Raw genomic sequence first — 26,031 nt, forward strand, 5'->3', positions numbered from 1 at the left:
TTCAATGTCATCGTGCTTCACAGATGCTCTTGAACTTCCAATACCATTTGAGAATGCTTTTTCGCTGCTTGAATATCAGTTGTGTTTGTACTGTGGCCTCACTGTGTACACTGACACTGATGCATCACAACACTACAGCCATCTGTTGCTCAACCACTGTACTACCTGTTCAACCCATGTCCATTGTGATTTCAAAGCATATGGTTTGTATAGCCAGTCTTAAAAGTGTGTATATTTTTTTATTTATCTTGTAAATGAACTCGAACAAAATTTTAAAGTTACTGATAATACACAGAAATTCACTTTCAAACATTTCTCCTTATATCGGCAGCATCTACCGCACAAAAATAGTTTCAGTTGGTTTTTACAATTATTTTCAGTGTCTTTCAGTACATTTAATTCACATCGGAAGTGGTCAAACATCATTACAGCAGTCTAATTTACTCCTTCCTGCTGAATGAATAAGGATAACTACTCATCGCATAATGTACAAGGCAGGCAATACCTAGCGGCCAAGACTAAGGTCGAACACCTAATTGGAAAATATATTGCTGATCACAAATGGTCGGCTACAATTCCTGTTTCACAGTTCATATCTGCACCTTACTCATCCTAACTTCAATTTGTCTTTATAATTTTAGTGTGCTTTATAATTCTGTAAGCCTATCCTCCCACACATAACTCTCTCATCAAGCCTCCCTCTATTCCAGCCTGCTCCAACCCTCCCCCCCCCCCTCCTCCTCCTCCTCCTCTGAATTTCCATCTCTTACAACACCACCATATGCAACAAAATAAAACATATGCCTGCACCAGGGCAGGCTTTCTCTGGTGTCACACTCCTATCACCTCTCCTCGGTGACCCCCCCCCCCCCCCGCTCCCCCGCTCTCTCTCTCTCTCTCTCCCCCTTTTCTCTTCCTTGTTCACATCATCTGCACCAAATAACACAACCCTTCCCTTCTGAAGGACCACTACAGCAGGACTATGTAACTGTGCATACACGTGCCATCTCTATGCTCTGGAGATGATTTCTAGCTTTTTTGGCTGTAATATGAAGTCCGATTTCTTGTTTGTGTGTCTATCTACTGCTCAACACCTCCATTATACAGTGAGTGGTTTCTCTACTCCTTTCATTGTTTACATTTCACCTAGGATTTTATAATATTATATTACTCATTTCCGAGCCAGCCATGGTTACTGGCACTTACTTTCATTTGTAGTGTTATATTTATAATTGATACTGTTGTTTGACAATTTTAAGTGGTTGTTGATGACAAGCTTTAAAAATAAGAAATCCCTTGTGATGATGTTTTCAGTTTTCCAAGATGCTATCTATGAATGGAAGGGTGTACATTGCATTTTAGACTCATTATATGTTTTTATGAGGAAAAGCTTTGTCTTTTATAAAGAACTGTCCCAGAGCAGCATTCTTTATAACATTTAAGGGCAACAGTATACACATTAATATAACTATCTAATATTTTGCTTGGCAAAAATCAGCAAATGCAACAATAGTTGGTGAACCTAAGTCTATAAGATGATGATAACAGTTTTAAAATTCATGATAATACACATACCCAGGAATTTTAAACATTCAATTTTGCTTATTGCTTTCCCCCTGGCCTCCTATTCACAATTAAGTAAGTCCTTTTTTGTAAACTACTCAGTGTAGTGAATTTTCCACTTAATTGATAATATATTTTGTAGTATATATAGTATTATTAAAAATGGAAAGTCCAATATGGAATAATAACGATATTATGAAAAGGATAGACTGCTACTCACCATGTAGAGGAGATGTTGAGTTGTAGACACACACAACAAAAAGACTACTACGTATTTTAGCTTTCATCCAAAAAGACACAACAAAAAGACTACTATATATTTTAGCTTTCAGCCCCACTGTCTCTGCTGGCCACTGTGGTCCCAGCAATCAGAGACTTGGCCGAACACTACAATGTATAGAAGTATTTTTGTTGTGCCCATCTCTTCTATGTGTTGAGTATCAATCTATCCTTTTCACACTATTGTAGTATATATTACGATAGATACAGATACCTCTCCCTCTGTTCTCTTATATTCACAGAGAATCTTAATTCTGTTGATTGTGATCTGTCTCCATTGGATGGGGATGTTAAGCCCAGTGCTCCCCTTGATGCTATTCGAGAGGAATAGGCTACGTACCAGCACTGTGTTTTACCCTCTTCTTCCTCTTATCATCATCATCATCATCATCATCATCATCATCATCATCACGACACAAACACAACACCACACTATACACACATCCATTACACTCACCTGCATTCAATATACACAAATATGATGCAATACTCACATATCCACAAGGAAACAGGCCATTGTGTGCAGATGAAGGAAACCCTTTCTAACTGTGCAGCTGTGGCTCTCAGCCAACAATACCATGTGACTCTACTTTAGCTAGTCCAATAGATTTGCATAGCACGCACCAGTTGTCACTTTAACCTTTGCTAGGTAATCATTAGGAAGAAATCATTTCACATCACAGAAAACAATGACCATCCTTTCGATCAGATGAATTACCCTTTACCTTTTCTTTTACAGGCTCACTTGCTTCATCAACTAGTTTGACTGCTGCTACTTTTCTGTTGTGACCTACATATAGTTTATAGCAAGTAACTGGAACACAAAACCTGTTGGATCCTTTTTAAATGGTCCGACCATTACAGAGGACGTCATTTTCGCATTTGATATTGGTCAGTATTCAATGACTGCAGCACCCGTCTTGCACAAAGCTTTCTCTTAACTCTTTGTGTAAAACAAACTGTACTGTCTCTTCTGATATTAATAAGCACCTATTATTTCACACACTTTTAATCACTAATTATGCTCTACAACTTCTTGATGTGTTCATCAGAGATGGCAGTGTTGGGAGATCCGACATGTTGACTGTCTTGAAGAGAAGTAAGGCCACATTTAAACTTGTCACTTACTTCTTAACTGTTCAAGACAAATCAGCAGATTTCTGATAATCACTAGCTTTGTGTGAATTTCTGTTTATGAGAAATAATTAAAAACAAAGAATTTTATGATCACTGAATATAGCTCAGATATCATCATCACTTCATAAAGTCATATAAACAAAACTACACTTGTGTCCAAAATAAAAGCAACAAATGGAAATTTTGCAAGATAGCATTTATTTTGCCACAAAACAGTATAAACAGATGATAGCAAAGTAGAAACAACATAAAGAATACGAAACATAAACAAGTGCAACATACATAATAGCAGACGAAAATGTTGTTCGTTTTTTCCAACTTAACAGATTTGCACACACATTGTGACAACTGGTTAATGTGCTCACTATGGTGTGTGACCACCTGTGGCACCAATATAGGCCTGACATTGTTGGAGCATGCTGTGGATAATGACATCAGTGCCATGTTGAGGTAATAATGCCCAGTCTTCCTGCAAGCTGCTCGCAAGTTTTGGAGAGTGGTTGGTGGATGTTGACGTGATACAACCTGTCTCTCTAGTGCATCCCAGACATTCGCTATGGGATTCAGATAGGGAGAGCCAGCAGACCGTAAAATGCATGCAGTATCTTCTGTTTCCAAGAAAACATCAACCAATTATTCTCTACGAGGTCGAGCACTATCGTCCATCAATATAAAGTCTGGGCCCACAGCACCTCACAACACCTGTACATGAGGTCCCAAGACCTCGTCATGATGTCTGACAGCAGTTAAACCTTTCCAATTCACCCGTATAATTTCATGAAGAGGTGTTCGAGTGGTCAACACAATGCCTGCTCACACCATTAGCGATCCTTCTCAATATCAGTCCCTTTCCACAATGTTCAGGTCTCGAAATCGTGTTCAGATGTAAATCTGTCGAGAATCACTCTCCAGACCAAATCAGGACTCACCTGTGAAAAGAATATCGGCCCACTGTTCAACAGTCCAGGTGGCATGTTGACAACTCCACTCCAGACATTCTCCTCTGTGAAGACGCATCAGAGGTACACACAGAGCAGGTCTTCAGCAATAAGGGCCACTCTGTCCGGGCCTTCACTACACTGTTTGCCTCAATGCAACACACACAGTGGATGCTGAGAGGTCAGATGCCAGATGCTGCACAGTACCTTAAGACGGTACTATCGTGCACTTACAGCCAGATAACAGTCCTCTCTTTCTGATGTCCCATGTGCCCTGGTCTTTGGGATACAGTTTTGGTCTCTATAAACTCACACCACATCTGAGAAATGACTGAACAATTCATGTTAAGCCATCGGGCCACACGAGTCTGCGACTGTCCTGCTTCCATTCTTCTTATGGCCCTCCATTGCAGAGACTCTGGTAGGCATCTTCTCTGTGCCATACTGCACTAACTGAGACTGTGCACACAGTGAATGTGGATGTGGGACTGTCCAGCAAACACTACTCCTTTTGATAGGTGCCTGACGTCACTGTTTGTGCGGTTTCCACAGACTGAAATGCCATCTTCTATGCAGATTAGGGAGATCGTATGAATATCCGTTGACAGTTTTTATGATTATACCGTGAATTAGACACAAGATAGGGAAATAGTAGTTTGTTGCTTTAATTTTGGACACCAGTGTATTTCCCAGATCAAGTTCACATGAGTCATGTTACTGCACAACATGTGTCTTCTCCTCCCTCTTACACCCACCCTGACAACACCCACACAAATCATTGATATCGGTGTCATTTCTGCAACAAAATGTGAAATCTTCTGCCAGCCTTTGTACCTTTGGAAAGCATCATTAAACCTGCTCATTCCAGTTTGTAAATTTTGTAAACTATTGTTTCCTCTGAAACAATGTTATTTGAATTTGTTGTTTTTATTAATATAAATGTATTCATGATGGTCATTCAGTTATACACAAACAATCAACATTGGAGTTTGTTTTTTATACTTTTCCAATCTTTCGATTTTGCATTTCTTGCTTAATGTAACTCAAATGAATATTAATTATTATTAACCTACATTTGTTTGAATTTGCTAACATAAGCATATTTACTTCACGTTATCCTTACATTACATATTTTGAATGATAAAAAAACAAAGTTTTAATCTCTGTCACAACAAACTACTACTCCCAATGCATGTTTGGTATGTAGCAATCTCTGCCACTTATTTGAAGTTTCGGAGGTGAAAAGAACACTAAAACCAAATATTTTCATCCTCATAATATGAAACAGTGCTATAAAATGAAATGATTCAGTGTACAGCAAACTACGGAACTAAGAATGTAAAATACGCATTAAGTCTGACAACACAGCACTACTCGTGTCCTACAGCTACTAATATAGAACTAAGAACTAAATTTGAAGTTAATGTTCACTACAGCTACAGAAGTATAGTCATATCTAACTGTATGTGTGCCACAGAATTTGATATCACAGCATAGGGTAGCAACTTCAGTAGCAAAAGAACATTAAAAAGGCTCCATAGGGCATACTGAGGTAGTGCAGCTGCTAGGCAGCAGTTTGTACCCCAACACCATGTTTACTGCACAACCCATTGTGCATCAAGTGCACCATGGTGGTAACATATGTTACACTTTCTCTACAGTAATTTTAGGGGCACTGTTCTCCATTAGGATATCTTGCTGCATAATCTGTCTAGAGAAGTGTTCACCAAGTACACAGAAGTACCCCAGGGAGAGGGCACTGTGCATGTACAATGTTCTTGTAACCATCAACAGCCGTGAAAGAATTCAACATTTAGCAAATCTTCCTGAGCCATATCTGAGCAAGTCTCAGCCACAGTTCTTGTGGATTTGTGGATGTACCATCGTGTATTTGCCCCCAGTACAGGATTCCCATGAGGGTCCAGGCAAGTTCAGGAGGAGGAGGAAATTAGTGTTTAACGTCCCGTCGATAACGAACGAGGTCATTAGAGGCAAATCATAAACTCAGATTAGGAAAGGATGAGGAAGGAAATCGCCCATGTCCTTTCAAAGGAACCGTCCCGGCATTTGCCTGATTCGATTTAGGGAAATCATGGAAAATCTAACTCAGGATGGCAGGATGTGGGTCCTCCCAAATGTGAGTCCTGTGCGCTAACCACTGCTCCCCCTCACTCGGTAGGCCATTTCACTTAGCATTATTGTCCTAGAGGTCACATAAAACCTCTTGGTGGAATACCCCTTAGGCTGGTAATGTTACTGACCATAGCAGACTCACAACAAATAAAAGCAATGGTAACACAACTTTAGTAAATGACAAATTGATATAGAATTGTACGATATAAATTAGCATGCCACTACAACACTAGGCTTGAATCATTGACACATTATGTGCCAATTTAACATCTATAAATCCACTTCTAAATAATAGGAAGCAATTTATACACATTATGATGTTACAAATTCACTGGCTCAGTGACACACGTTTTATACAACATTTTACTGAAGAAGTGTGTTTATTATCTATTCCATTACTCCACATCATAGAACACAAAACTTGACATTGTAACTCTGTAATATAGAAATACATGTAGCTTGGCACATATCAAGAGCCTGAACTTGGCTGTAGATTTCAACTTCAAGTAAACTGTTAAGAGTCTATAATTATTACTATTTACAAATACTGACATATCCTAGTGAATAAAATTAGTATGAGTTACACTGCTAACTGAAGCAACTGACTCTATGACTGCAATATCAAAATCACATGGAATTTCAGTTTGCTTTATGTTTGACTACCTGTATGCAACCTACAGTTTGAGCAGCAGACACTTTTTAGAAACTTCACGTTATGAAGTCACCAGCTACAAAAGCTGACAATTATTGCCAGCAACAAAAGAAGAACCAAGACAGGTATATATGTCAACAGTCGCACACTAATAAGCAAGTTTCTTCACTACATCCATCTGTTATTAAATCAGCTGTAATGGTTACACAAGAAGCCAACATAGATGTTTGTATAACACATGACAGCATTTCTCTTATTTCCTATTTCAATACTGTTAGTCTGTTGAAATCACAAAGTAAATAATTTATTTATAAAATAACTCAAAATTCCATTTCATTTCAGTCAGTAAATAATAGGCACATATTTTAATACACTGACCATGAAATGTATAAAATAAAGACTCAGTAATAGCAAATAGTTACTGTAAAACAAGAATCAGGCACAGGAATTCAATATCTGATTCTTGCCTTAAAAACAATAATTGCTTCAGAGGCATAAGAATTAGGCAATGCAATTATGTTAATTCTTACCCCTGCAACTGACAGTTTTACACTGTTGCAAGATGGACTGAAATTCTCAAATTCTGTTTGGACTTTAAAATTCTGTTTGAACTCTGTAATGATAACAAATACTTTTCTGGTTATTAATAGCATAATGTTGCACTTGAGAGCTGTGTCTAAGGTTTTATCACATTGGACATGGCATACTGAAGGTTTTTAGCATATTTATGTATAAAATTGATTAAGACAATAACTTAGAAACTTTCAGAATTGAAACACAAAATGGATAATGAGTAAGCAAAAGGAGGAGGGACAAGCACATGGTACATCTACATCTACATCTACATCTACATCTACATACATACTCCGCAATCCACCATACAGTGCGTGGCGGAGGGTACCTCGTACCACAACTAACATCTTCTCTCCCTGTTCCACTCCCAAACAGAACGAGGGAAAAATGACTGCCTATATGCCTCTGTACGAGCCCTAATCTCTCTTATCTTATCTTTGAGGTCTTTCCGCGAAATATACGTTGGCGGCAGTAAAATTGTACTGCAGTCAGCCTCAAATGCTGGTTCTCTAAATTTCCTCAGTAGCGATTCACGAAAAGGACGCCTCCTTTCCTCCAGAGACTCCCACCCAAGTTCCTGAAGCATTTACGTAACACTCGCATGATGATCAAACCTACCAGTAACAAATCTAGCAGCCCGCCTCTGAATTGCTTCTATGTCCTCCCTCAATCCGACCTGATAGGGATCCCAAACGCTCGAGCAGTACTCAAGAATAGGTCGTATTAGTGTTTTATAAGCGGTCTTCTTTACAGATGAACCACATCTTTCCAAAATTCTACCAATGAACCAAAGATGACTATCCACCTTCCCCACAACTGCCATTACATGCTTGTCCCACTTCATATCGCTCTGCAATGTTACGCCCAAATATTTAATCGACGTGACTACTGTGTCAAGCGCTACACTACTAATGGAGTATTCAAACATTACAGGATTCTTTTTCCTATTCATCTGCATTAATTTACATTTATCTATATTTAGAGTTAGCTGCCATTCTTTACACCAATCACAAATCCTGTCCAAGTCATCTTGTATCCTCCTACAGTCACTCAACAACGACACCTTCCCCTACACCACAGCATCATCAGCAAACAGTCGCACATTGCTATCCACCCTATCCAAAAGATCATTTGTGTAGATATAAAACTACAGCAGACCTACCACACTTCCCTGGGGCATTCCAGATGATACCCTCGCCTCCGATGAACACTCACCATCGAGGACAACATACTGCGTTCTATTACTTAAGAAGTCTTCGAGCCACTCACATATTTGGGAACCAATCCCATATGCTCGTACCTTAGTTAGGAGTCTGCAGTGGGGCACCGAGTCAAACGCTTTCCGGAAGTCAAGGAATATCGCATCCGTCTGATACCCTTCATCCATGGTTCGCCAGATATCATGTGAAAAAAGGGTGAGTTGCGTTTCACAGGAGCGATGCTTTCTAAAGCTGTGCTGATGCATGGACAGCAACTTCTCTGTCTCAATGAAATTCATTATATTCGAACTGAGAATATGTTCAAGAATCCTGCAACAAACCAACATTAATGATATTGGTCTGTAATTTTGAGGATCCGTCGTTCTACCCTTCTCATATACAGGCATCACCTGCGCTTTTTTCCAGTCGCTCAGGACTTTACGATGGGCAAGAGATTCGCAATAAATGCAAGCTAAGTAAGGAGCCAATGCAATAGAGTACTCTCTGTAAAACCGAATTGGAATCCCATCAGGACCTGGCGATTTGTTTATTTTCTACCCATTCAGCTCCTTCAATGACTTAAGTGAAGACAGTGACTATTATCTCAGGGTAAACACCAATTGTGAGAGAATAATTGTTGCAAAATCTATAAGACACAAGCAGCTCAACAATTACAAACACCTAACATTACCACAATATCATATCATGGCACTTCATTACAGCTATTACGCCACCATAGAAAAAAATAATATTAAAAAAATAAAAATAAAACAAACACATACACAAAAAATGGTATTTTCTTTTAGAATTGGGCACAAACACCATAGGAGCTGTTGTCAAAAACACAAAATTAGCATTTTACAAATGTTTTAAGGAAGCTTTTAAGACTAGCAGAATTAAGACATCACTACAGTAATGGAAAGTCCTGATGGAATGTAAACAATACGAGTAGAGGTATCAACTCACCAAATAGTAGGCATGTTGCATCATCGAAAGGCACATAAATAAGACAGAGAACTTCACACACACACACACACACACACACACACACACACACGCACACACACACACACACACACACACACACACACACACACCTGTATAGTTACATTGCGAATTAAGACATCTTTAAAGAGGGCCTATTATTTTCATTGTTGTTGAAAAATTCATCACAGGAGATTTCACAACTGTGTTAAAATTTAAAATTTACCCTTTATTTTAGCATCTAATTTTGATCAATATATGATCATCTTCAGATCTATGTAGTTCTATAAGCAACGAACTATCACCATTCAGCATTGTTGGGAGATTTTATGTGTGATATTGTGATGTGTACTTCTGTATGGATAGGACAGTTTGCTTAAGTAGCTACATAGATCTGAAGATGGTCAAATATTGATCAAAACTAGTCACCATAAAAATAAAAGTGCAATTGAGAAACTGAAATAAAGGCTGAATTTTTAAAGGGTGTACTATTTTTTTTGAATGTCTTCTGCAATTCAAACGGAAGTAAATACTAATTCCAATCAAACCCACCCCCAAGAAATAGTCTACATGGGTTATAAATCAGAATAAATGACACTGAAAATGTACCAGTGCGCTAATTTATATTTGATGAAGCCACCCGTGCGTTGGCTGCTAAAGCTGCAACATGTCACATTCAACATGTTTCCAACAGCAATCCATGGAGACAAAACTTATGCAGTATCATAATCAAATCATTTCATCCATCATCATCTCAATCAACACTTCCTGGTAATTCCTTTTCTGCAAGTTCTTACAGCATCTCTTGCAAGAAGTGACTTGGTATAATGTCCACTGGACAACATCGAATTTGATGGTAGTGGGCTCAATTCTGTTCATTAAGTGGCAGACAAAGGCAAGTCTCTAGATTAGTAGAACTCAAAAAGTAGTATCATAAATTGATGTTTTGGGGAAAGTACTATTATTTATCACAAAGTTTCTTGTTCAGTATACAAAATCAAATACTTATGATATTAAACTTGATTTCAACAGAATCTCTGTCCAAAGTCAATGTTACTTATTTTCAGGCTACACCAATAAGAAGTGGTATTTTGTTTAAGTATATAGATGCCAAACATTCTTCATTTCATAAGGACACTATAAGCAAGGCGAATGCACTTAAATATTGAATTTCATAGTCTTTTTCACAGGTACAACAGCCTCTGGGGAGAAAATGAATTTACCATATATGAATCAATCAGATATAAAAAATCTTCCTACAATGTATCAGGTCCCCACAGCATTAGAATAATTACAACACAGTCCATATTACAAACAGTTTTCAGAAAACCAGCCACAGGCTATTAAGTGCAGTATGAACATGAGACCAATTTCACTGTCAACATGACAGCCATAGACCACCACAAATACACATTAACATGTTTGATGTCAAAAACTTATGTTGTCGGTCTCACAGTATACATAGTAGACAGTTATAAGATACCAGGCTACTACAACATATGCATTGAAAGAATTCTGGAAATATTGCCCTACAGTATTGCCCAGAATACCAAAGCATGTCATTCAACAATGTGACATGGCAGAACATACAGAATGATTTTTACGCAGCAGACACATAGTTAGCTCACATGCCCAAATTCTCATTTATCTTCCGCAGCTGCCTTTCCAGATGAGATGTGAATGATGACATCTAAATTTCTGAATCACAGATGAATATTACAAACAGCCAATGAAGTGTAAAATCATGGCCTGTGCAAGGCAAATCATACGATGAGGATTTGAACTTACTCAACTCCTGAATGATTTTCATATTGTTTCCTTTCTCTGTATTTTCCATGATCAGGAAAGTGATGAAACTAATTTCTCTTTATCACTGCTAACTATAAAATTAAATAGTCTCTAAAAATAAGGACACTACATACATTGTTAGAGCACAGATTACATTGGAACTGCAGTATGTAATGATTTTCAATTTCAAACTGATATTTTCAGTTTCAAACTGATATAGAAGCCACATCAGAAAGAACAAGGAATGCAGAGAGGTGTTCCTTTTTGTCTTCTTCTTCTTCTTCTTCTTCTTCTTCTCATTCTCCTCCTCCCCCCAACACACACACACACACACACACACACACACACACACACACACACACACAAATGGTTTGCTTTTATTCAAATATTGCTCCTAAATATTACTTACATATTATCCATCTTTCCATTGCGTCGAGAGACAGATATTCACAGGACATTGACTCAGTTTGTGCAGGTTTTAAAAGTTGTCCAGGATTTGCTACAAGGCTCAGTTTTTGATCAGCCCTGAAACACCACAGTAATGTATGCACAATAATGACAAAGCAATCTCTCCAGGTCATTTGACTACTACAAAAAGCCACTTAGGCATAAAATAAAATACAAAATATGATAAGTGTGAGTAAAATGTAAAGAGAGCATTTGAAGTAGCAGGTTTGCGAAGTAATAAAGTGAATATAAAACAGCAGAATACTTGCTTCACTTTCACTACAAACAAATGTATATTTCTTTGAAATGCACGACACAGAGCTGTATTAACACTTCCTTATTAATACTGGTTTCGGTATTGTACCATCTTCTCATATCTGTATCAACCAAAACAGAGCAAAACCAACTACAGAAAAATATGGATACCCACTGATGGAAAAAAATCTCAATGTCAAGAAGGAGTTGTGCAACACAAACAAAAACTGGTAGGTGTGTGTCTACATCTCAAAGATGATGTGTATTCATATTCCGTCCCAGTCACACAAGAGTGGCACTGTTGCGCTGTCTAGTACCACTATGAGGATGCAAATCAGATTTGCTTTAAATACATGCTGTAACAGTTGTGAGCATTAGTTACCTTTAACATTGGACATGGTGAGTTCATGTCAGTCAAGAATGCCTTTAAGGTGACAAAGATGCCATTATCAACAACTCACTGAGTTTGAATGATATTGTGTAATAGGGCTACAAGAAACTGGATGTTCCTTCTGTGATACTGCAGAAAGACTTGACAGAAATGTTGTCACTGTACACATTTGCTGGCAGCGGTGACCGTGAGAATGTACGGTCACAAGAAAACCGGGCTCCAGACAGCCATGTGGCACTACCGAGAGGGAAGAGCATCGTGTTCAGCCTATGGCTCCAGCGCATCATACTGCATCTGCAGCAGCAACTTGAGCATCAGTTGGCACCACAGTGACACAATGAACTGTTACAAATCAGTACCTTCAAGGAAAGTGCTGAGCCAGACACACTGCAGCATGCATTCCACTCACCCCAAACCACCGCCCTTTGTTGCTACAGTGGTGTCAAGTGAGAGCTCATTGGAGGGCCTGCAACCAACCCGTCTGCACACTAGACACAGTTGACCTACACCTTGGGTTATGGTCTGGGGTACAATTTTGTATGAAAGTAGGGGCACTTTCATGATTACCCCCATGCACCCTGACTGCAAAACTGTATGTCAATCTGGTGGTTCTACCTGTTGCGCTGTCTTTCATGAACAGCACTCCAGGGGGTGTTTTAAAACTGGATAACACCTCACCCACATATCGCTGCTGAAATCAACATGTTCTACAGACTGTTGACATGTAGCCTTGGCCTGCTTGATCACCAGATCTGTCTCCAATCGAGCACATGTGCAACACCATAGAATGACAACTCCAGCATCATCCACAAATAGCATTAACCACCCCTGTGTTAACTGGCCATGTGCAACAGGAGCACAACACCATCTGACAAACTGACATTCAGCACCTGTACAACACAATGCATGCACATTTGCATGCATGCACATTTGCATGCTTGCATTCAACATTCTGGCAGTTACAACAGTTATTAGTGTACCAGCACTTCACATTTGCAATGGCTTATCTTGCACTTACATTGATCTGTGATCTGGCAATTTACCTAGACACATGTGCACCCAAAATTTCATTATTTATGAAAGACAATATTACCTCACATGTCATAATAATTTATGTCATGGAAAACCACATATTACATACAAAATCTTCACAGTTATGGATGTACAGATTGGTAGTGAGTGCTTTAATGCAAAAAGAGTATGAACCATTACAATAGTAGATAACAATTGTCATGTAGTAAACACATGTTACATAATAGGTATCGACAATGGTTAATACAAGCAGATAATGAAGCAGAGATGTACCTCAAGCTAACTTCATATAGTCGATTTCACAATATTCTTGGGCTCTTTAAAGGATATAAATGAGACTTGGAACCAGCAGAGGAATGCCATGACAAAACCGAGCCACTGCAGTTGGCGAGGGTAACATGATGTCAGCAGCGTCACAATGCCTCTATGACTACAGACCGCACTTGCCACCAACATGTGACACATGCTGCAGGAGTACTGCAGCCCAATTACAACAGCTGGTGGTAACTGGCACATTCCAGACAATTCAGCATGTCACATTAACCAATGTAAACAGCAGAAATCAGCAGGAAAAAGTAGTATTTAATCACAGCCAAACCAGTTCGTTTGGCCAACTAGGCACTATGTGACACTCTGTGTCAATTGGACCCATCACCGTAGCTCTGCTGCCACTGGGTTGCAAATCAATGACCATCACTTTTCTGCCCAGCCCAGGTGGTCAGCACTCCACTAGGTGCCGGTCCTGCTCTCACATCACTGGTTCACGGTCAACCCTCGTCAACACCATCAATGTGCCAGTGGGATGCCCCAGCCTGCCGTAAAGACATGAGATGATCCTGGCTGGCATTGCTCCACACTGCAGAGATATGAAGCTTTGTACCACGTCTGTATCACCACTGCTGAGTCGGTACACCAGCTCAACATTCCACTGAGTAGGCAGCTCACATCTCTGCAACACTGGCCATTAATGTAGCTGCCATGCTGTGGGAAACAGTATGTGAAGGAGGGAATGCACTGCAATGACTTTATTAACCAGAGGGAATAATTAAACACTTGTTCATGTTCATAGAGGAGTCAAATTGAATGATCAAATAAAGGACTGTGTGTACGTGCACAGCTGGTCTGACTGACACTTTACCACATATCTCCCCTGTCTCACAAACCATCTATGGATCCTACTACACTCACAGGCAGACACGAACCTATCCTGTCCTGCAAGAATGGCTCGTGTTTTGCACCAGTTTTCCCACAGCTATCCCATACCTGCTATAACATACATAATTATAGAATGAAAACTGTTACAACGACACTGTAAATTAATTGCAAAACATACAAAGTACACGGAACAGAAAATTTAGAACATCTCCACATCATGTGAACATACAGCTTATGTGGTTTTCCATGTGGAAAATTGTTATGACATATGAAGTAATATTAATCTTTTTCAAATATTAGTTTCTACACAGCCTTTAAGTAAACAATGTATGTTTGCATTTTTTTCTGTAGTTGGTTTTGCTTTTTATGGCCGATACAAATATGAAGAAGATGGAACAATACCACAAACGGTAGTTATAAAGAAGTATTAATACTGTTCTGTGTCACGCATTTAAAAAAAAAAAAAAAAATACATTACTGCTGTGCTTCGTCTACTACAAAATAAAAATATGCTATAACTTATCCATTTCATTGGTTGTTGAGCTCCATGGCTGTGGATTACTTTATTTTAAGAAGTGCAGCAACCAGTCATATTTTTACATATTCTTATTCATGCCAATACTTGTATCAGTCTTTCACCCATTTCCAGTTGACGTAATACTTATTCAGTCTTCAGATGTAAACTGTTAAAACGTTGACTGCTGCAGCATCCAAATTGCTCTCAGTGTTTTAACAATGTACAACTAAAGAGTGAATATAATTGGATAGATAAAAAATCTACTCATGAAGCAACAGCAAGAGAAAACTCTTATAAAAATGTTAGGACATGTGCAAGCTTTTGGAGCCAGTGGCTTTTCTTCTGGCAGAAGGGTCGAAGGGGAAGGAGGAAGGGTGAAGGAAGAGGACTGGCGAGGTTTAGGAAATGGGCAGAATTATGGGAAAAGTAAACCAGAACCACAGGTCAGGGGAGAGTTGTAGGATGGGACGAGTAGGAAAGACGGATTGTTAGGGGCTGCACTGCATGAGATTTGAAAACCTGAGAGCTTAAGGGTGGAACATAGTGCTGTGTCATCCAAACAAGACACAGCCAGGGAAAAAGCACCACAAGCGCAAAGGTGCGAGCTGGTGCCAGTGCCATACAGACTCGCCATTTGCGTGAATTCCACCGGCGCCACGGGCAGCGCTGACAATGAAGATATCGGCTTCACCTCGGCCAATTGGTGGCTGAGTACAATCCGCCAACGATTGGGTGACAACAGAAGATAGAAGAGCAGCTCTCACCCACTCGGTTACAGATCATCACCCAGGGCTGACAGACAGGAAATGTCATTTAGCGAGTTCTTAGAAGTGATCAGATAGATGTCGTAAATTGCATTTGCTATATACTGTGAAGTTTACCTATGATTATTTGTACTTAGCCATTGAGGGCCTTTTTTGTGTTATATTGCATGCAGTGTTGAAGACTTCACTATTCAACAAGTCACAAAGGTAAGTAAACTTTTTTAACTCATTTGTGTGACTTAGTTACAAATTTGTTGGAGTGTTGTATAACCTTCATTCTCCTATCCTGTTACCTGACACGGGGCACAGCTGTGTGAGAGTGGCATGGAGGAATTATCTTAGCGGCGTACTGCACCAAATGCCATATCACGAACTCACAAATTCAGCCTACCATAACAACAGTGGCAACTCAGCATCCACAGCAGTATCGAGGAGGCCTTTACAAAGCTGGCGACAAGGGTTTACAACAGATAGGGTGATAAACAAGACAGAGGTTACTGACAAAACAACATGTGGGAGTTAATAAGAGTGGAAATCTAAATGCATTATATGAGGTGGTGGAGGGGGAGGGGGAGGGGAGGCAGGGAGGATTAGACAGGTCAGGAAATGATAGATATGGAAAATTACAAAGGAATGAAGAAATGAATAGTCACAGAGAGGAAATGCTGAGACCGAAGAAAGTAACATAAATTAAGGTCAGATGTGTGTGAAGAACCGAGGACATGTTATAACGCTAGTTCCCACCTGCAGAGTTCTGAGAAGCCAATGTCAGAGGGAAGAATCCAGATGGCACGAGTGGTGAAACACGCACTAAGGTCACAACTCTGATGTTGTAGAGCATGTTCTGCAACAGGATATTGTTTGTTGCCAGTATACATGCTCCGTCTATGCCCATCCATCTTAACTGATAACTTGGTAGTAGTCACACCAAAGTAGAAAGCCAAACAGTCTGCTGCTGAACATTACCTCAACCAGCACCCACCTGATTCTAAACCTGGCATCCTTCCTGACCACCTTAATCAACTTTACACTTACAAAAAAACTACTTTACCTTTGAGGGCCAGGCATACAAACAGATCAGGGACATAGCCACGGGAAACAGGATGGCTCCTTCCTATGCATTTTCATAGGTTGCTTGGAGAGGGCTTTTATAGGATCTGGGTTTGGTTTAGATACATTTATGACATCTTTGCCAAATGGATTCATGGTGAGGTGACCTGTTAAAATTTCTGAACTCTCCAAATACCTTCTCCGAAATAAACTCCACACGGTCCTACCCAAATCCCATGCCATTTTCCTTGATGTTAACCCCATGCACACCGAGGGTCAGCTAAAACCTTCTGTTCACATTAAACCTACTAACAAAAACAGTACTTACATTTTGACAGTTGTCATCCTTTCCATGTCAAATGTTTCCTCCCATACAGCCTCGGCACTTGAGGCAAGCATATTTGTTCAGATGCAGACTCTTTACATCAATACACCACCATTCTAACCTCAGCCTTCATTGGACTTAACTACCCCACCAGCCTAGTACAAAATTACTTTTTCCCAGGCATCACATCCAATCCTGGTACTGCTGATCCTTCCAAAAAAGAACTTACGAGTACATCTCCTGTCACTTAATACCAATCTCCACAATATCGTGGTCAGATCGTATGCTCCTTTTGCAACCATTTCTCTAGCCCATACCAGCTGTGTGTTTGGTAAAACGTATACTGTCAAAGGGGGAACCACCTGTGAAATGACACATTGTGTATCAGCTGTTGTGTAAACACTGTTCAGTCTTCTACACTGGCATAACTCCAACAAGTTATCATTTAGAATGATTGGGCATAGGCAGGGGGTGTATACTGGGAGCAAACAATACCCTGTAGCACAGCATGCTCTACAACATGACAGTTGTGACCTCAGTGTGTGTTTGACCACATGTGCCATCTGGATCCTTCCCCCCTTGACACCTGTTTCTCAGAACTCCACAGGTCAAAACTGACATTATAAAATGTCCTTGGTTCTCACCACACACCTGATCTTAATTTACGTTAATTTCTTTGGTCTCAACATTTCTTGTCAGTGACTATTCTTTACTTCATTCCCTTTTAGTTTTGTATATATATTTTATTTTCTGACCTGTCTATCTCACCTCTCCCCCCCCCCCCCCCCCCCAACCTCTACCACATATAATGCACTTAGCTTTCCACTCTTATTAACTCCTACACACTGTTTTGTCAGTAAACTCTGTCTTGCGTATCACTCTATCTTCCACCCTTAAACTCTCAGGTTTTCAAATCTTGTCCAGTGCAGTCTCCAACAATCAGTCTTTCCTTCTCATTGCATCCGATAAGTCTCCCCTGACCCAGGGTTCAAGGGTGACTTTTTGTAACTCTTCCTATTTTCTAAACATCACCAGTCATCTTCCTCATCTCTCTTCCTTTCCCTTCACCCCTTCTGCCACAAGAAGAAGCCACTAGCTCTGCAACCTTTCACATTTCTTAACTTTTTTTTATATGTGTGTTCTCTTGCCATTGCTTGGTGAGGATTTTTTTTAATCTATCCAGTTACATTCACTCTTCAGTTATACGTCAGTAAAACATTGAGAGCAGTCTGGATGCTGCAGCTGTCAATGTTTTAACAATTTACATCTGAAAATTGAATAAGTATCACGCCAATTGAAGACGGGTGAAAGCCCGATACATATATTGGCATAAATAAAAATACATAAAAATGTGGCTGGTTGCAGCATTTCTCAAAATAACTAAAATATTTTGAGACATTTTGTACAATGGATTCAATGTATTAAAAAGGATCTGCAATAACAACAAATTTGGCTCATGGTTAACAAATTCCAGGTTTATAGATTTCATGTAGCAGGAAATCCAAGAATTTTATATAAAAAGATACCATCATGAGAAACTTTGATCTCATGTTTGATCACCATTTTCTTTCAAACTTTCATTGTGCTGCACATCACACAAGCTAGACGCTACATTTCTGACGCCTCATTTTATATCTAATGTGTATCTCAGTTACTTTTTAAGTCAAATACAGCACAACTGCAAGTGGGAGATGATCAACCTACAACGCTGCAACATTAGTCAAAGCAAACTTTCTCATACACATTCTAATGCCATATGTGAAAGACATACAACACAAAACATCTTGGGCCAAATCCTAAAGCAATGGATATTAATCTACCACTTAGCCAATTAAGCTGTAATGCACACAACATAGTTAATAACAAGGAATATTCACATATTCGCTTATCAGAATCAAAAATAAAACTGTTAAAAATTTAGAGGAGATGAAAATATGAAGAAACAGTGACAGTGATGGTACTGATCAATTGTAATGAGCAAGAAAATACTTATTTTCTAATGTGACAATACAAAGACAGCAATAATCAGAAACACAATAGGCATAACACAAATTAATACAACGTAAAAATTTCTACTGTTGAAACGAAACTAATGTACCATCCATTAATGAAAACTGTGAGTAATCTTTACCCAATCTGCAGGCACAATCCACACTCACACGTAGAGAACTGAAGCCACAACTCATAAAAAATGCTTCAGCTAAACAAAAAGTAATCAAAATTTGTGCATCTGTTCAGTACATTTGCAGTGAAAATAGATATTACTGTTACACAGACTTTTAAAGTTAAAAAAAATGAGAAGTAGTAAGAAACACAAAGAAACAAGGGAATTTAAGTGGTGCCAGACCCAATTCCTGTAAAACTGAATAAATTGCAAGTTGTGTCAGAAAAAGAGTTAGCTCTTTTCATACAAAGCTACTAACCTCCACTTCTCTGCAGTCACATTTCGATTCATATAAACTGCCGACAGTGACATAAGAGCACTGCAAAGCAGTTTTGAATGAGGCACAAATTCTTCAGAAAGTTTCTTAATAGGTGGATCGTAGTCCATTATCATTTGCCCCAGACGAGGAAAACTGGCATCACTGTTGATAAAATAAAAGATATTAAGAAAAATTATATTAAGCGAATACACAACATTTCACTCTCCATAAAATTCATACACTTAAGACAAAATGCAAATGCTGACAGAACATAAAATAAAAGTACATCTCTCTTAGCCTTTCCCCTCCCATTGTGGATCTTACATGTGGTTCACCATCAGGTATTCTCTTTTTTATTTAGCTGTGAACGCAATTATGGACTGAACACGATTTCCAATGCCACGTGTAAGATAAATCTCTTAGCACACTTTCTCAGGATAATCCTGAAATGGTTAGCACTGACCGAGTTCGGAAGAGCTGCAGGGAACAAACTATTGATTTACCATGTATTGTTATGTTTATGAATTACAACCAAACAGTAGCCTAATAACTGACTAATCTGGAGCACCTTATATGACTGGACTGAGCTGCTTGGTAAAGCAAAAAGTCTATTAACACAAACATCATTAAGTAACATACACACTATTCAGTTCTTAAAATAAACACACTTAAAATAAATACACTTGTGCACAATCTAACACTATACACAATGAGATGTGAAGCTTTTTCTTTCTGGTTAAGAGGTCACTCACAGATTAGAGACCAATTACCACTATTTCAGCTTTCATTTCTGTAAATACACACTGCACTTATTTAATTTTACCAGTATCATTATATCAAAAACTCTTTGTATTAGCAAGTATGTGAAATTTTAATAGTTGATTAATTTCAACTGAAATATGTACTTTTTTGAAATAGCAGAAACTCCACATAGGGTATCAACTATGTAGGAAAAGATAAATTGCTACCTATCATAAAAAAGACATGTTAAGTTGCAGACAGGCACGATTAAAAGACACTTACACAAAGCCTTTGACATTCACCAGCAAAACAAAAAAATTTGCTGATGAAGGCTGTGGCCAAAAGCTTTGCATAAGTGTCTTTTAATTGTGTCTGGCTGCAAATTAATTGTATTTTTTGCAATTTTTACCTCATCATCATATTCTACAAGTAACCCGACAGTAAACACTTCTTCATATGTCTCTTTCTTCCCTACCCTCCTCATTTCACTTTGAAGGTGGTTTGTCCTCTCAAATATTTTGAACACTTTATGCATTTGACAATATACAAATAATATGCAAACACTTTCAAACTGCAAAAATCAGTGAGTGGTATCATTACACCATGAACGTTTCGCATGAAAGTCTAAATGAAAACAAGAAATTATGGTCAACACTTAAAATGACGGAAGTCATCCATCTTTTACAACTTCTGTTCCTTACAAGAGTAGCACTCATATGACAACACTGAATCTCTAATTTACATAGTAGGGAGTTCCTTCTTTGGATACTAAGGAGAATGTGTTAGAAGAATGGAAAACTGGAGAAAAATATGGATAAGATATTTCTACCTTCTTCTCCCAGAGAAGAGACTTGTGGCTCCAAACACAGTATAGGTCACTATTTGCATTTGTAAAGCATGAATGTCTTAAGTAATTTTGTCTGCCTGTCCAATCAACTGTAGCTTTACACTTAATTCATAGTGAGATTATTCTGGCTAGTATATTCTCGTTATTCTGTTGGTTGTACCAGGATTTCATCTTCTGATCAAAATTCTGCTGGAGTACGAATTTTTCTGAATTAAGAAACAATACCACAATTAGCACAGAGCTCAGTCATGCTGTGTGGTTAAGGTTTGGTAAGCGATCACCTTTTCAGCAATCTCTTAATACCCAACATTGCCATAATGCAGTCAAACATAACAATCTTCATGTACAGTATCTTACAACCAACATCTCTCAATGACTTTCGAGATGTCCTGGGATTTCAAATACTACAAAATGATGTTATTGTACATTGGCTGATTCTTGTAGCACTTTAATCAATGTAGTATGGAAAACAAATAGGAAATTTCATTTCACAGAGAAAGTCATCAAAATGTCTGTTTGTAATGCAGAAAATTACTTGAGAAGTGTAAAAACAATAAGTCAACCTTTGCTGGTGAAGCATTTCATGGGCAGCATTAAACAATCCAAGAACAGCTCTTCTGTCTTCCACTCTTGACAAGAGCACCATTAACGTCACGTACGTAACAACTAGTTCCAGGTATGCACGTGTCAGCTCAAAGTTCAGAGTCTGTAAAATAATTCGAAATTCAGTTATAAAATATCTTTTTATAAGTAGCTTTACTATTTTTAATGAGCATATACTTACAATATCAAGGTGCACCTGGCACGCATCCATCGTTGTCAACAAGTCACAAACATTATCTCTGAAGTCCAGCAGATCCACAAATGTATAATAATACAATGAAAGGGATTTTATTATATCATTTCGAAGCTGGTTGATAGCTTGGAGCTGAAAATTATTTTAATTTTGCATTTAAAAGGAAAGCATACATTATTTATACAATATAACATCGACGAAAAGTAATTACTATCCAAATTGGAATTTACACAGTGAAATTACGATGAACTACAAAAACAGTAATGAATGCTGAAAAAGTGTGTATGTAATGTAGTTATTCTACAGTACGATGATACATGTACATGTATACAGTTCTCACAATATTAAAAATGGTAAAATGCAAGTACACAAATATTTGCGTTATAGAGTAGCAGTATTCTGTAATAAGATTATGGAAATGAAATTAAGATACAGACGAATGATAAAAATAATGTTACAAGAACTGTGACCAAACAAAATTGGATTGGATTATTACACCGAAGATAGTGTGAAAGTTACACTCCATCTTCATTTATGCAGTACAAAAACTACAGATAGTGGCTGGCAAGTACATGCCAAGTTTCTTGCCATTTGGAAGTTTCTTGACACTAACAATTAATTAATAAGACACACTTATAGGTCTGCTATTAGAAATGTGACTGAGTGAAAAGATTTATTGTCAGGTAAAACACAGTACGCACTTTTAGATGAATAATCATCAGTGTGATGGAATAATGGCCATGCCTAAGGGAAATTTCAAAACACCCTTGCAACTGATGTAATTTACAGAACATCAGAAATATTTTTACAAAGTTTGGGATGTGTCCCTCATACCCAGACATGGGAAAAATCCGCATAAACAAATATATCTAAAAGTGCCTAATTATTTTAGTTAATAACAAAATAATAATTTACAAAGTTCTCAAATCACAACAAATCTCCTCCACTTTCTTCTACACACATGTGCATTCATTCATTGACTATCCCACCCTTCAAATACCCTTGGAAAGTGTCAAATGGTTCTGCAAGCTCTCATGGCACACTGATAAAACGTTTCTGCATTCGGAATGTCTGCTATATAAACCAAGTGTTTTAGGGGGAGGGGAGGCAGAAACAAGAACCCAAAGAAATGCAGTCAGTGGAACTGGACCTCCACAATGTGTCCATTTGTCATATAATCCATTGTATATCAAACAACATGACTATAATGTAGTGGCGCTACATCAGACAAAAAAAAAGTACTTGCTTTTGTGAGCAGGGGCAAAAATAAGGAAGGCAGTTATGAATAAAGTCCTTGTAGATAGCACCTGAAAGACATGCCTGGAGAACACAGGGGCCTATTATTCCAGTCTCCACAATATGGATACATCAATTGCCTGTATGGTGACATAATATTTATCACATGCTGCAGCTATGTGTTATGCACTAATGCGTGGATCTACTGTGTCAGCCTGCAGAAACATTCTTTTTGGTCAGTCATGTGATTGATTCATGGTTTATCTTGATCCACAGTTTGTGGTATTAAAGAAACTGTTTCAGTAATGAGACAATAAAAACTAGTAAAAGTTGGATAATTTGGCTTCCTTCTGCCTGGAAATCCATTTTGATACAGCAGTGTAGCCTCACGCTCATTACCATTTGCATAGCTGTACATAATAACCACATATCTCATCTCACAAAATAAATATCCTGCCACGGTTTGATGGAAAACTTATTAAGTAATTCAATACAACTACGCAAGTGAACTATTCAAGCCAGATTAGCAACGAATGTCCCAAACGTCAAAATATCACAGCAACAACACATTGCCATCGAAGATACAATGAGTGTATCAGCAGAATTACTTGTACCAATATTATCACTTGATTATTGAACAAGATTGCTGGATTTTTCCTTGAAATGCACTTAACATATACTTACATTAACAATACAAAAATGAAGGATTTTCAGACTTTTCTTGGTATTTTGGCAAGGAGAATTTGTGTGCAAAGTTTGCAAACGTATTTATGATACACTCTGTATGTACAGAAATTGGTAGACAACGTCATTAGCTAATTAAGATTTTTCAAACATGATGCCACCATTCATAGTATTGTTCCCCTGTGAAATCAGGAAGATCTTCAGAAAATATATACCTTGTGAATCAACTGACATGTGACTCTAAACAGATTCAGTGAAATGTAAGTTAGCAAATAAATAACAACACCATGAACTTTCTTAGTATGGTATCACTGAGTTACCCCTCAGACACGTGGTGTGGTTAATCAGAACAATAAGAGCCTCAATAAAGTTTGACTGACTGGGGAACTTAGAAATGTTTAACTGAAAAGGGAAATGTTACAGTGCAATAAGTTTGCCAATACTAACTACAAAGTTACATGTAAGGATCTCTGCTAACTTGTCTTTGCTGGATATTATAAAAATGTTTTGTTTCCCTCTCATACCTCTCTCTACACAAATATCTCACAATAGGAAACATTACAGCTTATGCTGAAGTACAGACAGTTGTCAACCATATGGAAAAGACATGAATGGAACAGTAAGGACAATAAATAGCATGTATACAATTGACAGCAAAATAATTGGACCACTGTACTCAAAATGTCAGAAAATTTGGACCATATGGCAATAGCAGCAGAAAAACTGGTTGGTCTGCTGTGTGTCACCAGACAGAGGAAGAAAGTCACTGATATGGGAAATGCGAGATATCTGATGCTCACTTTGGAATCCCCTATGCACTGTGTGCTATGGATTTAGCTAACTGTCAGAGGGTGCTCCAGAACTTCTAGTGGCTGCGAGACAGTTATGGACCTGACTGAATGTTGGGATCACTGCGACAACAACTGGATACAAACATGTATGAGCCAAAAAGGCTATAAAACTTTTACAAGTGTGTTTATAAGGGCTCACTGTCTACCATTCATGCTTAACAGTGTGATTGGAGATAAATAAGAATGAAAGTCTCATTACACCTACACTTTTTTCCCCTAAAACTAACTATTCTAGCCTTTTGCAAGCTGATATTCTAACTTTGTACATTTTGGAATGAGGAATAAAGCCACAAAATCACCTTTGATGAGGTTTATGGAATCTTAAGATCAAGGAGATGACTTGCATCAATTTCTTGGGGTGAAAATACAAAATGCAGTGTTCAGCTCTCAATGTCCTCATTTATTTTATAGTTTCCATGAACGAATTCACTAGAAAGTAAAGGATGGCAAAATTGTGGAGTTTGTTTAGCCCAGTTATGCAATCAGACATGAGAGTAACGAAATACCTGACCTTAGTGAATTTCAGCAGTGCTGTAATTCAAATATGTTTCTTCTTCAGAAAGTAGCAATAGATATGGAGTCTTATGTTAGAGTAAGGATCCAACCACAAAAGAAATTTTTCATAGTGATTCTTAAAACAAAGAATCAAAAATGAAAATCATTACCAGTTCAGCATAAGAAATGTTATAAACTTGTACAGCTACACCTAATAGTTATTATCCGTAAGTGTTTAGAAGCAGTGATTACAATTTCCCTATAAATTAACGATGGCCTTCTCCAACCAACAGCAAACACATAAAGGTATAATGAGTGCTTTTGGACCTACAAACAGCTATTAAATGCATAATGAATGGGCAATATTATCAATTTAGTAACACTGTCTTGCTGAATCACTTAGTTGCCAGAAAATAGTAACTGTAAGAAATGAAGTATCTTATGGACTTCTAGAAATAAATTATGCCTACAATGAAAGACTTTGTAGCAGAGTTAAATGTTTGTACCTCGAGTTATGACGTGGTTACAATTAATGGGTTTTCATATTCAGTATATTTCACTACATACAAACCAAAAATTAGGGTAAATGATTAAAGCAGTAAAAATCTGGTCTAGTTAAGTAAAATGTATCAAAATTTGTTATTAACACCTGCTAATCTCATCCATCACATGTGCCAAACTATTATTTCATTTTCCATGCCTATTACTAATATGCATGGGTACCATCTAGAATGATGTCATAGCTGTGAAATTCTACCACTGCTATGATGAAGTCC

General features: G+C 38.1%; 1 protein-coding gene across 4 annotated transcripts in view; it reads right to left on the reverse strand.

The window, feature by feature from the left end:
• The window catches only part of LOC126248690 (membrane-associated protein Hem), a 188,283-nt gene that overhangs the window by 141,702 nt on the left and 20,550 nt on the right, over window positions 1-26,031 (reverse strand). For all 4 annotated transcript variants that reach the window (XM_049949972.1, XM_049949970.1, XM_049949971.1 and 1 more), the window contains exons 3-6: window positions 21,978-22,121; window positions 21,757-21,899; window positions 19,606-19,767; window positions 11,656-11,771 (exon numbers count right to left, since the gene is read on the reverse strand). In XM_049949972.1, coding sequence (XP_049805929.1) covers window positions 11,656-11,771; window positions 19,606-19,767; window positions 21,757-21,899; window positions 21,978-22,121 — 565 coding nt within the window. The remainder of the gene's footprint in view (window positions 1-11,655; window positions 11,772-19,605; window positions 19,768-21,756; window positions 21,900-21,977; window positions 22,122-26,031) is intronic.

Source organism: Schistocerca nitens, chromosome 3 (assembly GCF_023898315.1).
Source record: "Schistocerca nitens isolate TAMUIC-IGC-003100 chromosome 3, iqSchNite1.1, whole genome shotgun sequence".
Lineage (NCBI taxonomy): Eukaryota > Metazoa > Arthropoda > Insecta > Orthoptera > Acrididae > Schistocerca > Schistocerca nitens.